The 15,371-nt window shown below is 43.3% G+C and overlaps 1 protein-coding gene across 1 annotated transcript in view; it reads left to right on the forward strand.

Annotated features, from left to right (window-relative positions):
- The window catches only part of DSCAM (DS cell adhesion molecule), an 821,125-nt gene that overhangs the window by 748,613 nt on the left and 57,141 nt on the right, over positions 1 to 15,371 (forward strand). Inside the window, exons 21-24 of the mRNA XM_025379322.1 lie at positions 1,672 to 1,825; positions 8,732 to 8,849; positions 10,256 to 10,419; positions 12,005 to 12,103. Coding sequence (XP_025235107.1) covers positions 1,672 to 1,825; positions 8,732 to 8,849; positions 10,256 to 10,419; positions 12,005 to 12,103 — 535 coding nt within the window. The remainder of the gene's footprint in view (positions 1 to 1,671; positions 1,826 to 8,731; positions 8,850 to 10,255; positions 10,420 to 12,004; positions 12,104 to 15,371) is intronic.

The following is a 15,371-nucleotide window of genomic DNA, read 5'->3' on the forward strand; positions in this document are numbered from 1 at the left end:
CCCTGCGCCTGACAACCAGTAATCTAATTTATGTTGCCATCAATCTGCCTATTCTGAACATTTTAAGTAAAGGGAATCATAAATGTGTGGTTTCTTATAATTGGCTCCTTTCACTTAGCATAATGTTTTCAAGATTTATCCAAGTTATAGCATTTATCAGTACTTCATTCTTTTCTATTATCTCATAACACTCTGATATGGCTTGGCTCCATGTCCCTACCCAAATCTCATCTTTAATTATAGCTCCCATAATTCCCATGTGTTGTGGGAGAGACCCAGTGGGAGATAACTGAATCATGAGGGCAGTTTCCTCTATACCATTCTCGTGGTAGTGAATAAGTCTCAGGAGATACAATGGTTTTACAAGGGGGAACCCCTTTTGCTTGGCCTTATTCTTTCTTGCCTGTCGCCATGTAAGACATGCCTTTCACCTTCTGCTGTGATTGTGAGGCCTCCTCAGCCACGTGGAACTGTGAGTCCATTAAACCTCTTTTTCTTTATAAGTCAACTAGTCTCGGGTATGTCTTTATCAGCAGCGTGAAAACAGACTAGTATAGACTCCATGGTATCACTATGACATATTCTGTTTATCCAGTCATCAGTTGACAGATATTTGGGCTATTTGTATGTGAAAATATTTTATTAGGTGTTAAACTTTGTGAACTTTACCTTTTGGAGTACTGGATGTTTCAATTTCTATAAATTCTATAAATATTCTTGACCTTTATTCTTGGGTGTAGTTAAGTTACTTGGGAATAATTTGCTCTCTCTAAGTCTTGCTTTTAAGAATAATTAGGAAAGACTAGAGTGGTATTCAGTCTGGGGCTAATTATTTCCCCTTTGTGGTAAGACCCTTATGCACTATACCCAAAGCATGATGAATCTTGATGTTTTCCAACCCAACTGATGGGAACAGCCACTACTCCCAGCCCTGTGTGAGTGTCAGGCACCGTGACCTCCAGTTCTTTCAGGTAGTTCTTTCCCTGGCCTCAGGTAGTTTCCTCACACACATCCATGGATCTGCTCAGCTGAATACCCAAGTCAGACCCTCTTCAATCTCCAGAGCTTGTCCTTTGTGTGTAGCTCTCTTTCCAGTGCTCTTCCTTGTGAACTCTAGCTTCCTTCAGGCTCTCAGCTCTGCCTCCTCAGCTTGGAAAGGCTGCCAGGCTCCTGAGTTGAGGAGGCAGAACTCTCTATTTTATCAGAAATAAAATTCACATTGCCCTAAAAAATGCAAAAACTCTGCGATTGTGGGGTTTTCTTCTTTTGTTTCCCATTGTTCAGAGATCACTGTCATTTATTACCTGATGTGCAATGCTTTTAGAACCATTGTTTTATATGTGGTGTATGTTCCTCAGTTGTCTCAGGTAGGAGGGTAAATCTGGTTCTTCTTACTCCATCTCAGCCAAATATAGAAGTGCTGTGGCCTGTAATGTAAAGGGATAAATTATTTATTGGTGGCCATCAAAGCTGCTGCAGAGAAAAATGTAGATGGTGGCTCAGTTAAACTCACCAGTTATATTTTATATTGCAAAGCCAGCCTTTTAGAGGGGAGTGAGTTGTGAGTTTTGTTTGTTATGATATTTAATATGTTCATGACCATTCCCTCGGGAAATCCATTTTTGCCACATGCTTCTTTGAATGTGGGAACACTTATGTCTCCTTTCACAGGTGATCAGCGAGTTTGAGGCCTCTCCCGACTCGTTTTCCTACAGAATTCCCAACCTGAGTAGGAATCGTCAGTACAGCGTCTGGGTGGTGGCTGTGACTTCAGCTGGAAGAGGCAACAGCAGTGAAATCATCACAGTCGAGCCATTAGCGAAAGGTAGGCAGTGGCAGTAAGGACCTCATTTCCTGTTGTAACTTGACTGTTTTTAAGTCTCTGTTTTACCTGAAATAAAACTTACACGTCCCTAAAAATTAAATAAACCAGAATATCACATTTTAGCTCAAGAAACAGGGTTGTGGCTAGCAAGCTCTGAGCTTCTGTCCCGTGGGAAAGGAATTCCATGGGGGTAAACACAGAGCTAAGAATGAGTGGCCTTACGATGGAAGTATCTGAAAATCAGGAAAGGAGACCCCATTCACCCCTTGGAGTAGCTGAAAATCATTACATGGCATTTTCCCAGGGATGTTCTACTTTCACCAAAATCAGGTATCACACTTCTTAATGAGAAATGTCTATTTTAAAGTCTATGGAATTTGCAAGCTAAAAAATATTTGAAAATCGTTCGCTATCTGTTGATAGAATGCTATAAGCAAAGACTTGAAGTAACAGCAGGAAGTAGGAGTCACCAAAGAATAAAAAGTTCCTGAAAGTGAATAGAATATCTTCACGTTTTTCTGTTAGACTGGTCCTTAAAATGCACGTGCAGGCACAGGGCATTCTTGCTCTTCTGGTAGTCACTACCATCCAGTGTTTCCAGGAACCCCCTAAATTAGCACTCACGATAAGTCAATTTCCTTACAACACAATTCCAGGCCAGCAGGAGTTGCCCCTGATTTGGGGCTACAGAAGAGTGGCAACTTATTACTTATATGTCCTCTGAGAGCCAGAAAGAGAACAATAAACATTTCAAGATTCCAATTTTACCTCCAAGAATTCTCTTGATAATGTGCTTTTCAATGAGATAGTTAAGAAATAGGCAGAATAAAACAGTGAGGGGAAAAAAGAGGGGTGTCACATTTTGAGCTCAAATACAGATAGAAAATAAGTAAGTTGGTAAGGGAAATAAACTGGGGGGACTTATTTTTTGTATTACACTCTTTGGTCGTGATATCCAGCCACTCCCTGAGAATGAGAAAATGATGATTACCAAGGAAAATGTTGGACATAAGGACTGAGCTGTGTGATTTACCAAAAAAAAAAAAAAAAAAACCAACCCTGCAACAAAACACATAGAATTAGCAATAATATTTCTTCCTTTCCTTTGTGCTTTCAAAGTTCTATCTCTCGACACAGTCAGAAAGGCCTGGCTAGTGCAGTGGGGTATGACTTACTCAGTGGGGAAAGAGTTGAAAATTCCCATAGAAGCACGTCTTGCCTGGGGAAGTTCAATGTCCTCTAGTCATTTAATAAGTCATTTTGAGTGCCTGTTGCATGTCAGGGTCTGTGCTGGGGACACAGAGGATTTGGTCAAGGGAGGCTGACTGCTGAAACAAATGTTCCCTAAATCTCAGTGGCTTCACATAATAACATAGTCCAACAGAGATATTTTTGGTCAGGGCTCTTTTGGGTGGCCTGTTCCACATGGTGTTTCAGGGATCCAGGCCTCTTCCACCTTATGATTTACAACCCTGGATTTCTCCTCATTTAAAGCTACATTGATGGGGGAAGAAGGGAGTATGGAGGGTTTGATGAGAGGTTTTCATGAGCCAGATATGGAAGTATATATATTATTTTTACTAATATCCTATTGTCTAGAATAAAGGGATAGACCCACTAGGGAAAGGAAAGCAGGATTTGGAGAGCCCAGAGGAGTCTCTTAAGATGATCTAAGAGATGTGTTCACTCCCTGACTCCCTTGATCTTACAGTCTGGTGGGGAACCAGTCAGTGATATGGTTTGGCTGTGTCCCCACCCAAATCTCATCTTGGATTGTAGCTCCCATAATTTCCACGTGTCATGGGAGGGATCCGATGGGAGGTAATTGAGTCATGGGAGCGAGTCTTTCCTGTGCTGTTCTCATAACAGTTAGTAAGTCTCATGAGATCTGATGGTTTTGTAAAGGGGAGTTCCCCCGCACATGCTCTCTTGCCTGCCACCACCTAAGATATGCCCTGTACTCCTCATTTGCCTTCTCCCATAATTGTGAGGCCTCCCCAGTCATGTGGCACTGTGAGTCCATTAAACCTCTCTCCTTTATAAATTACCCAGTCTCAGGCATGCCTTTATTAGCAGCATGAGAACAGACTAATACAGTTAGTAGACAAAGCATCACAAAAGTATATGCATAAAGACAAACTGCAGTCAGTGCTATAAAGAAATGGCGTGAGAGGACCTCACCCAGAGTGTCAGATGGAAGACACACTTGGTCCCTGAGGACAAGCAAAGGCAGTTATGTGAAGAGGGAAGAAGTGAGCAGTCAGAAGCTCCTTCAGAGAAAGATTTAGCAGGGGGAAGTCCAGGACACTGGACCCTGCTGGGGCCGGGGAAGGAACAGTGGTCCCAGAGATGCTGGGAAGGAAGGCAGGGGCCTGATCATGCTAGGTTTTCAACACTGTGTTAGGGATTTCAGATTTTCCCATAAGAGAGATAAGAAGACAGTGTAGGATTTTAAGCAAAGGAGGCACATGATCTTTGTGTGCGTGTGTGTGTGTGTGTGTGTGTCTGTCTCTGTGTGTGTGATAAACCTTATTTTTTAGAACAGTTTTAGACTTACAGAAAAATTGTGATGATAGAATACAGAGTTGCCATTTACCTCACACCTAGTTTTCCTTTTTATAGACATCCTAATTAAATGGTGCCTTTCTTATAGTTAATGGCAGGTGTGCTTTTTTTTGTTTTGTTTTGTTTTGTTTTTTTAGACAGAGTCTTGCTCTGTCACCAGGCTGGAGTGAAGTGGTGCCATCTCGGCTCACTGCAACCTCTGCCTCCCAGGCTCAAGCGATTCTCCTGCCTCAGCCTCCCAAGTAACTGGGACTACAGGCATGTACCATCACGCCCAGCTAATTGTTGCATTTTTTTCTTTTTAGTAGAGATGGGGTTTCACCATGTTGGCCAGGATGGTTCTGATCTCCTGACCTCGTGATCTGCCTGCCTTGGCCTCCCAAAGCACTGGGATTACAAACGTGAGCCACTGCGCCCAGTCAATGGTGGATGTGCTTTTTAAGACCACCCTGATCTCTCTGTCCTGAATGGACTGCAGAGGGGGAAGGGTGAGAAAAGCAGATGCCCAGCAAGGAGGCCAAGGGGTCACCCAGCGAGGCTTGGAGTAGCAGAGTAGCAAAGAGGATTGAGAGGAGAAGCCGAGGGGCCTGGGCTGTGTTGTGGACACAGAGCAGAGGAGACTCGGTGGCAGAAATGGAAGAGGGTGGAGAGGGAGATAGCAAGAATGAAAACCCAAATTCTTATGTGGGTTAGCATAAGTGGAGGCATGATTTATTGATGAAGAAGACCATGGAAGAAGTGGATTTTGAAGCCAGTGAGAGGAGGCACGGGCATTTGGAGGGGTTCCAACATGACGAAGAGCCATTCACTCAGAGGCGTCTATGCACTGAGGTGTGTCCTGGCTCTCGAGAGACATCTGGAAGGGGGCAGAAATTCAGGGGGGTCAGCATCTGGGTATCCCTTACACCTGGGATAGGAGTGAGATTGGCTGAGAGATGGAGGAGAGATGAAGGTACAGGATGGCCTCTCAAAGGGAGTGGGAGCAGTTAAAGGAAAAGGGGAAAAGCCAGAGAGGCAGGGGAGCCAGGAGGGTGTTAGGCTGCAGATTCAAAACAAGTGCTTGCAAAAGGAGGGAGCGGTCAGCTGAGGCTGCTGCTGCTGGAAAGTCAGGTGAAACCGGGCAAAAATGCCCCTCAGTTTGGCCACGTGGAGGACCGTGGTGACCTTTCTGTGAGCGGTGTCAGTGAGTGTGGAGGGGCAAGCAGAAATGAGCCTGAGTCAGGTGAGAAAGTGGGTAGGAGGTGAGGGGCAGGCTGACTGGGCAGAACATTCCTTCAACACACATCACTTGGAAGAAGTGACAACCAAGAGAAGAAGCTTGGAGGTGTGGGAGGGTCTCATTCGAGGAAAGGCTCTGGGTTCATTGTTTTTTCATGAGGCCTGCCATCAGAGCATGTTTGTGTGGTAATGGGAAGATCCCAGTAGAGAGGGAGAAAGGAGAAATCAACAATACATAAGAAAGAGCCCATAACCACAGCTCTGAGGTTTAGAGGAGGAAATGCCAGTAGGTTCACAGATTTGGTGACTGGAAATGCAGGATTCCTGGATGGTGTCCCTGAAGCATTAGGCAACTTGGGGATGGTGGAGGGCAGCCCAGAAGTGTGAGAAGAGGAGGGACAGTAGGAAGCCATCACTGCAGGGAACGGGGAGGACATTTACTAAAGAAACAGTAAGACCGGCAGGAAGTACTGACAGTTCAGTTGAGGCTGGTGATCCTTAATGGTGGTCAGTCTCCAAGTACTCTATTGCATGGATTTTTTCCGGAAAGGTTCAACTTTTCATGCTTAAGGGAGGTTGATTCAGGGTTAGGGTTGCTGTAGGTAGGTTTTCTGGAACGGGGATAAGCTAGGGAGTGCCCCAGGATGGAGCAGATAATCAACTGGGCAGTCCCCACCCAGAAGCCGAGACACTGGCAAACCATTAAGGCTGAAAGGCCCATCCTAGAGGGGTGGGGATGTCCACAGCAGAGGAGACTGAGACAGGTTATTCTGTACTTGTTTGGAAGTCAAGGCAGACCAGCAGCAGTCTAGCGACAGGTAACAGGGTCCAAAATTCAGATATAGATTGAAGAAGAGGAGGACCACTGCTTTTATGGAGGGAGTGGCAGAATGGGGCCATGGCACTGGTCCTGGGGGAAGCCCCTCCTAGGAAGGGGTCCAGGACACGAACGAGGCACAGAGAATCTGGCCCCATGGCTGAGAACAAACAGGACCCGAATCAGAGGGGACACCAGGTTGCAAAGGGGTTCAGTTTCTCATCAGAATCACCTGGGATACTTGTGAAAAGGCAGATGCCCCAAGCACACGAAAGAGCTGCTGAATCCACAAGGCCGTGGTGGGAACTTGCATTTTAAACAAAGATTCTAGGGGATTCTCTTGGCTGCCCCAGGTCTAGTGTGTTGAGTTGCCCAGTCATGACATTTCTGGCTAGAGACCCTTTAAATTTCAACTGTCTAAAATGGGCATTGGGCTATAGCATTGGAGGTTGTTGGGCTTGAAGATGAAGTAGCTCTAGCTTGTATTTTTAAAATTGCTGATGGAAAAGCATTCGTAAGTCCTGGAGTTAATTGGAAGGGTTATGCCCAGAATGTTAAAGAACAACAATGGAATAGAATGGAACAGAGTCAAATCAACTAGACTAGACTAAACTAGGGTTAAGAAAGGGTAGAAAACATCATAATGCATCACATATAGTGAAGTCTTTATTCAGGCAACTTTGTTTGCACTCACACAAACATCCCAATGCATGTGTAGCTTCTGGAATTTGATGTAAAACATATTTCTTAAAGTGGCTGACTGTTAAAAAGCCAGAAAGCCCATAACTCTCGCTGAATTTCTCTAGCCACCCGCCTTTTACTGCTGAGGACATTCTCCACTCTCTAAAGAACTGTCTGAAGAGTGTGAAAAAGAAAATGCCAAAAGCTACCAGTGCGGGAAATCTAATGCTGCCTAATCAGGACCTTTTTGTTATCATGATGCAAAATCAGCAATGTCAATGACTGATGAAATGAGCCCTGCCTTAGAATACTTCATCTCAGTCTGCGGAAACTGCTTGAAACATGGGTTTTGCTGCAACAAAAAACAAGATCTAGCTTCTAAGCCCTCTGGCATTTCCTTTTTCTCTCTACTCTTGCTCACAGTGCCCAGAAGCATAAATGTCTGATTTGATCTGGTAGATCCTAGTGGCTAATGTGGGTATTCTATACTAGGATGGCTGCATAATGACTTGGCTCCGGGTACTCTGCCCTTCCTGGGATTCTAGAGCTTCCCTGGGGGAGCCCTCTCACCTTCCTTTGCCAGTGCAAACCCTCAACCCAGAAATGGTGCAGGGGTCTCACATTGGCCCCATTTTTATGGGCTCTGAATCAGATCAAGGCCGCCTGCCACCTGTGGTTTTTGGTCTGTGCATCTATTGAGGGTGAGCTCCCATAGGGGCACCTGTTTCCTCTATGTCCCCAGCTCCATGACAGTGTCTGAAACATACTGGCTAAAACAAAGGACAGGAGAAGCCCCTGGCTCCTGTTTATGCCCCAGAAAGTAATGTCCCAATGTATGACACAGACTGAGCAGATTCTTTTCCTCTAGAAGACTTGTGTGTGGCGTCCCTGTCAGCTTTTGTGACTCACTGATGGAGGTAGTACTAGAACCTCTCATTGCTGGCCACACTGGACTTCAAGGCAAGTTCACCATGAGCTTTTTTCCTTGTCTCCTGGGACTTCCTGCTACCTTGGGGCCGCGCCAGCACCAGATGCCCCTGGCAGATGCTCCTGTTTAGGCATCTGAATCACTGTCCCAAGCAAATGGTTGTTCTTCGAGAGAGGCTGCTCTGGAAATGTTCATTCTCCTTAATGTGTGTCCTAGAGATCAAGTTGCTATAACACAGTCGGGAAATTGATAAGTAGAACTTGTTCCAGTTTTACTCCTTCCCGTCTTTGGGGCCTTTGTGTTTTGTATTGTCTACTTCCTCTGATATTAAAGTATATTTTAATGAACAGTTTTTGTGTTGAGATAAATTGCTTCATAAAGTGCTTTGAGAAGTAATTGGGCTCATAGAAAACACAGCTTGGAGCTGCTTGGCCTATGAAGCCCCAAATATTTAATTTGGACTCCTCATGTTTAGTCAATAAAAGAAAAAATGCTACAATGGGAATTTTCTGCTAGTTGTGTGTTCTTACAATGACAATTCCTCATAACCCAGGTACCAGGGAGTAGCGTGGACAGTTGTAATGTGACTTGGCTTCACATCCATTTTTGGGTATTGCCCTTATTGAGTAGGTCACGTTGGCCTCTGTGCAGACGCGTCTGTGGAGTAATCAGGCATCCACTTGGTTTGATTCCTCAGCTCCTGCGCGAATCCTGACCTTCAGTGGGACAGTGACTACTCCATGGATGAAAGACATTGTCTTGCCTTGTAAGGCTGTTGGGGACCCTTCTCCTGCGGTCAAATGGATGAAAGACAGGTAACCAGTAACCCAATGTATGCCTTCAGTGAAACTCTAAGAGATTACATCTGACATACTTAGGTTGGGTCTAGTGGTCTCCTAATTTTGTGTTTGTTTATATTAGTGAATACTCAAGGAAACCTACCAATTCTTCTGAGATGAGGGCAGGGAAGAAATCTTGGCTTTAGCACTGAAAGGGTCTGATTTATTGTATCAACCCTCTGTTAATTCAGAGCCTTTTAATTCATGAGAGAATGCTTGCAAGGAAAATAGTCGAACCAACTCAATTATTGTGGACGTTTGCTATACCCGCTCAGATAAATTGTCCATGTAACTGAGATGAATGTACCCAAGGTTATTGTGTGACTTAACATCTATCTCTTCTTCTTTAAAGATAGCGAACTAACCATAACTCAAATACCTTGAGAAAGGACTTTAAGAAATGGAGTACATTAGGACTTTGCTAATTTAAAATCTGGTTCTCCATACTCAATAGTAATTATTAAAATAATAGGAGCCGAGATAGAGGGAGAGAGTGAGTGAGATGTGGTCTGTCCATATAACTTTTTAAAGTGCTTTATCTCTATTCAGGAGAAGAAATTAGGATATAAGTAAAGGGTTGAAAATTCATTTATGAGCATAGAAATGTGATATAATGGATTCAGAAGAAAGCCTATTTTTAAGCAAAAGCACTTAGAAGGCATAAACTATAGAAATAATGGCTTGGTGTAGTGACCAAACTGTAGAAATAATAATGGCTTGGTTTAGTGACCACTTTTCTCATGCATTTAAAGTTGGTTCATCCAAATGAAATATGTAGCTCCCAAGGTCAAGCTGGCATTCTGCCTATTGTGCGAATGACCCCAGAGGACTGGACAGTCTGCCACTGGAGCAGTGGTTATGATGGCCACGCAGTTCTTTTTATACTGGGGTAAACTCATCACCCTCTTGAGATATCACATGTCATTTTTCATGCCAAAATCATGAATAATTGTGACTTTCAGTGAATCTAAAAATGATCCCAAGGTTTAGTTTCCCCTATATGATTTGTTCAAACTGGCACTTCTGCCTACAGAAGAAATTCCCAGAATTGCCAAAATGAGGAGATCTCCAGTGCTCACAGAATGGAGTAAAGAAGGACCCATCAGTCTCTGGCATGGATGAGGAGCCCATTGACCTGAGCCAGAATCTGGGCCCTTGACGCAGATCTCGTCTTCAGCACATTTTTTACAAAGGAAACCTTCAGCCACACAGCTATTGATTGTTTTCATTATGTAATCATATTTAGTTCTTTCATAATGCAAGAAATATGAAGCTTTCAAATGTGTTGTTTGCTTCACAGAGAGTCTTTATGCTTTTCCCCAACCTCAGCTAATTTGGATTGTAATTTCTTTAATCTGTGCATTTTTCTTCCTGTGAGGCAGTAACGGGACACCCAGTCTAGTAACGATTGATGGGCGGAGGAGCATCTTTAGCAACGGAAGCTTCATTATTCGCACGGTGAAAGCAGAAGACTCTGGCTATTACAGCTGCATCGCCAATAACAACTGGGGATCTGATGAAATTATTTTAAACTTACAAGTACAAGGTACAACATCTGAGGACTCTTTTTAATGATATCTTTTACATGTACACTTTGTATGCAAAGGGTAACATTGAACACATTTTAAAATCAGCCCTTATAAAGAGCTAATCTCTGTTTTCATATTACAGAAAACAACCACATGTTCATTTTGCAAAATATAATTAAACAAATCAAAGAAAATAAAAAGCATTCACAGCCTCAGAAATACCAAGATACAAAACATCTTTGCATACAGAATGCCTAGTCTCTTTTTTCTTTATGCATGCATGTCTAAAAAAGTCCTTCTTAATTTCCATTAATTGCACTGTTTTCATATGTGTAAGTGTATCCCCAGAAAACACAAACAAAAAACAAGTCTGAATTGTGGTCTTTTTCGTATGCTAATTAGCTCAATTTTTATATGCAGTATACTTTATAAAATGACAGTGACTGGAGCTCTAACTAGATTTCTATAATATTTAGCTATGTATTTAATACTAAGTATTTTTCTTGATATCATACACAAAATGTGCACAACTTCAAAAGATTGTCATATGAAAATTTTGTGTAAATCCCGATCAATAACTGATTGAGTTCAGATTTGTATGCACAGCAATATTTTATTAGTAGAAAAATCAAAGTGTGTGCCTCTTTGGATTTAGGTGTTGTCACATTAATAGATTACAGCAAGTAAAAGTAAAATCAATACTGTTCTCAGTGGGATAGAAGGAAAGGAAAAGGACTATATTTCTAAAAATACTGCAAAATTGATCTTGAATTTCAAGTTAATTGAAGTCAGGATAATTCGAGGGCATTTTGGAAGACAGGCACTATATTATGACTCTAAAGAGACAGGCCAATATATCAGGCTTCTCTCGGAGGAAAAGAGAAGGGAATTTTATATGAAGCTTTATATGAAGCTTTCTATATGATTTGGATAACCTGATTCTGAATTTAGTGTTTCTGTCCTCAGAACCGGTCCAGACTTATTTACCAGTATGTATTCTACAAGCCTTGTAAGAGAGACCAGTTCATGTTCTGCAGTTCAAAGGCCTGCTTTTGATTTTCAGAGGGGTGTGTGTGTGTGTGTGTGCGTGTGTGTGTGTGTGTGTGTTGCATCTTGGATGAATAGCTTAGAAAGTGAAGATTTTTCCAGTTCTTTTTCCCACTAGCTACTTTTCCTCCTTCCCCTTTCCCATCCTGAGAAGAACAGAACTGCTAAGTGGATGCTATTTATCTTTTCCATTTAAATTTCATGGCAGAAATTCATAGTAAAATGAGGCATGTATACTTAGTAAGTTTAAAGAAGATTTCAATTAGTGATGAATAACTCAGACAGTCAAGGAACTAGTGAGGAAATGCGTTAGATATGAATCCAAGAAGAAATGTGGTGATTTTTTAAAAAAATAATAGATTCACTCTGTTCTATCTCTTTAGCCCAGGATATCAACTAAATAGACATTTTGACAGAAGTGAATTGCTTATTTTGGCAATCTAAAACACTTATTTAATAAGTGGCTGTTAAAAATGAGTTGGTAAATGACTGTTCAGGAAAATTAAAGATGTGAAAAAACTAATTCTTGTTTTCTAAAAACTGTTTCCTCTCTAGTTCCACCAGATCAGCCTCGGCTTACAGTCTCCAAGACCACGTCTTCCTCCATCACCCTTTCTTGGCTCCCTGGAGACAACGGGGGCAGCTCCATCAGAGGTAATAAGATAGAGATTGTACACAAGAGTTGATTAGTTGTGTGATCCACATGCCAATAAGTGACACATCTTCAGCAAATGACTGGTATGTGTTAGTTTATTCTCCCCAAAAAATACATATAAACAGTCCCTCCATTACCTAAGACAGAAACCATGCATCTATTTTTAGGATATTTGTTGAAACTCAAATCATTCATCCAAGGATGCTTATTCACAGAGTGAAATATCAACAGTTGCAAGAAAGAAAGAAAAAAGAAATTTGGACATCTCTTTTTTGAGATTCTAAATACTGTTTCTTTTTTATTTTGTCAACACAATGTCATTCATTTATGTAACCATATGTACTGTCCTGACTTAGAAAGTAATAAAAGACAGAAGACCTAAAGTGTACATGTAAAACAATCTATTTGCACAAAGCCTTTGCAATTAGTTCACAGTTGAGGTATATAAACAAGGTTTTGTTTTTTTGAGATGGAGTCTCACTCTGTCACCCAGGCTGGAGTGCAATGGCACTGTCTTGGCTCACTGCAACCTCCACTTCTCCGGTTCAAGGGATTCTTCTGCCTCAACCTTCCAAGTAGCTGGGATTACAGACACGCACCACTGCGCCCAGCTAGTTTTTGTATTTTTACTAGAGACGGGGTTTTGCCACGTTGGCCAGGCTGGTCTCGAACTCCTGACCTCAGGTGATCTGCCCACCTCGGCCTCCCAAAGTACCGGGCTTACAGGCGTGAGCCGCCACACGCGGCCTAAATGAGGTTTATATGGAAGGAGTGAGCATGATCATTCTAGTGTAGGTGGAGTTAAGCTAGAGACAGAAGATACACAGGAAAGAGGGCCTGAGCCATAAAAGAGGTCCCAGGGCTGGGGAGAGAGAATAGGGGCTTAGACTTCCTAAGGCAGAGAACACCCTTTCTTCTGAGAGAGAAGGAAGGCTAGGAAGTAAACCAGAAGTCAGGAGCAATTCAGAGTGACTTCAGTGGTGTGCTGGATCAGCTCCTTCCGGCTCCAAGAGTGAAGTGCCCCATCCCTTCCCAGCTTTGCACTCAGTAGCCACAGCCATCCTAAGAACATTCCCTCACCATGGAAATCAGAAATGCTACAAATAAGAGCCTTTTTTCTCCTCTCCAAGACCAGTTGTTAGACTTTTATCAGCATTCCAATGGGTGAAGGGAAGATCTTTCTTTCTTTTCATTTTTTTTTTCAGGAAAGAAAAAGTGAGGTGATTTTTTTTAAAAATAGTGGTGAGGATGTGTCTATGGATTTGAGGATCATGGGATAGGTTTGTAACAGCTGCCTTGTGGAATGCACAGGGAGTCATTAATAGATGAACAAAGTCATTGCTGAGAAGCTACAAGGACCCAGCTGCAGATGCACAGCACAAATTGTAGGAGTCACAATTATCATAGTTTAATGACTTTCTCTTCTGTTTTGTTTTGTTTTGTTTGAGATGGAGTCTCACTCTGTCGCCCAGGCTGGAGTGCAGCGGCGTGATCTAGGCTCACTGCAACCTCTGCCTCCTGGGTTCAAGTGATTCTCCTGCCTCAGCCTCCCACGTAGCTGGGACTACAGGCATGCGTCACCACATCCAGCTGATTTTTCTTATTTTTAGTAGAGACGGGGTTTCACCATGTTAGCCAGGATGGTCTCAATCTCTTGACTTCGTGATTCACGTGCCTTGGCCTCCCAAAGTGCCGGGATTACAGTCCTGAGCCACCACACTTGGCCTAATGACTTTCTTAAATGATTCTGGACAGCTGGGAAGAAAAGTGGATCACAGATTACCAGTAACATAAGCATGACCAGAAGTCTAAAGAGTGGGAGAAACGAGGCTCCTTGTTGAAATGGCCTACCAAAGGTTCCAGGCTGACTAGAGAACCTTCTTATAGGAAAAAAACGGGGGGCATCTGGGGATGGGCTCAAATGAAATGAGGCTTGGATTCTGCAAGTGTGAGAGCATGGGAGAGGTAGAATAAGAGGGGTGTCAGAGCACAGAGCCCTCGGGATGAAGCCAGTTTTAGTGAGGGAGAGTTTCCAAGACAAAGATAACCCAACATTCCTGAAACACCATAGTGGCCAAAGCCATTGCCATCATCAGGAGGTGTCGTAAGTTGTGTGCCCACACTGATGGACACTGATGGCACTGAGGATGGTAGCAGGGGACAGGGAACTATACAGGCCTATCACCAAGGATTAGAGGAGTTTTTTGAGGTGACTTCAAGGGTGGAAAGTGGGAGGAAAGCGGAATCCCTATAATGTGTAGGGCAGCTGGAATACAGGCTGGGATGTGGCTGGGAGCAGGTGCACAGATACCACCTGTCAGGTACTGAAGGAGCTTTCCGGAGGTCAGATGAGGAACACAAAGGCTCAGGAAGGAGCAGGGACCCTATGGCTACAGAAGTCCAGTGGGGAGGGAAGGCTGAAAGGAGTAGGGAAGACACTGACCGTGACCTCAGAAGGAGGCATCAGAGATGAGTGTGGAAATCAGCAAACCTGCCCATTTGGGTTTAGGAGACACTGTAGTGTGCAGGGAAAAAAATGCTTTTTTTTTTTTAATTAAAATGGAGCTCCACAGGACAGGAATAGAAGGTACCAACCCATTGTTGCAAAGACACCATATTCCAGGCCCGCTAGCCAGGGTGGAGAAGGAACATGGCTGTAGATAACAGGGATGAAGGAGCTAACAGGAAGAATATTTCAGCATTCACGGGGGTGAAAAGCATGGGCTTCAGGCTGACTGAAGGGTCTGTGTCCTCCTTTCTGCACGTGGGACTCACCACTTAGCTGCTCTGGATCTCAGTATGGGAGAGTCATCACTGTTCCATAGACTTGCAGAAATCCTGTAAGCAAAGGGCTCAGGACAGGGCTTGGCAGGGAGTGAGTGCTCAAGAGTGCACAGTCATCGTTAGTAGTTGTAAAAGTAGAGGCGGTGGCCCTGTGGAGGAATGAATTGTTGGAGGAATTTTTCAAACTAAAGAGAAGCCAGGTTACTGTCAGAATGTTGGAATGACTGCAAGACTTGGAGGTGTTTCTCCTAGTGTCTATGGATTGTGAGACCAGGAGTGCATGAGAAGTGAGGCAGTTGAGGAAATCTCTACTCCCATTGATAACGTGTCCCTTTCCCAGAGATTCAGGTCTTGCAAAAATAACTCAGCTTCAGCCTACGTCTGCACTCAAGGATTCAGGCACGTAAGATCTGAGGGGCAGATACTGAGCAACCTAGTATTCCCTGCTGCCCAATATGGCTTTTAGAAGAGAATGAGCAGAAA

The sequence above is a fragment of the Theropithecus gelada genome, chromosome 3 (genome assembly GCF_003255815.1).
Source record: "Theropithecus gelada isolate Dixy chromosome 3, Tgel_1.0, whole genome shotgun sequence".
NCBI classification, from domain to species: domain Eukaryota; kingdom Metazoa; phylum Chordata; class Mammalia; order Primates; family Cercopithecidae; genus Theropithecus; species Theropithecus gelada.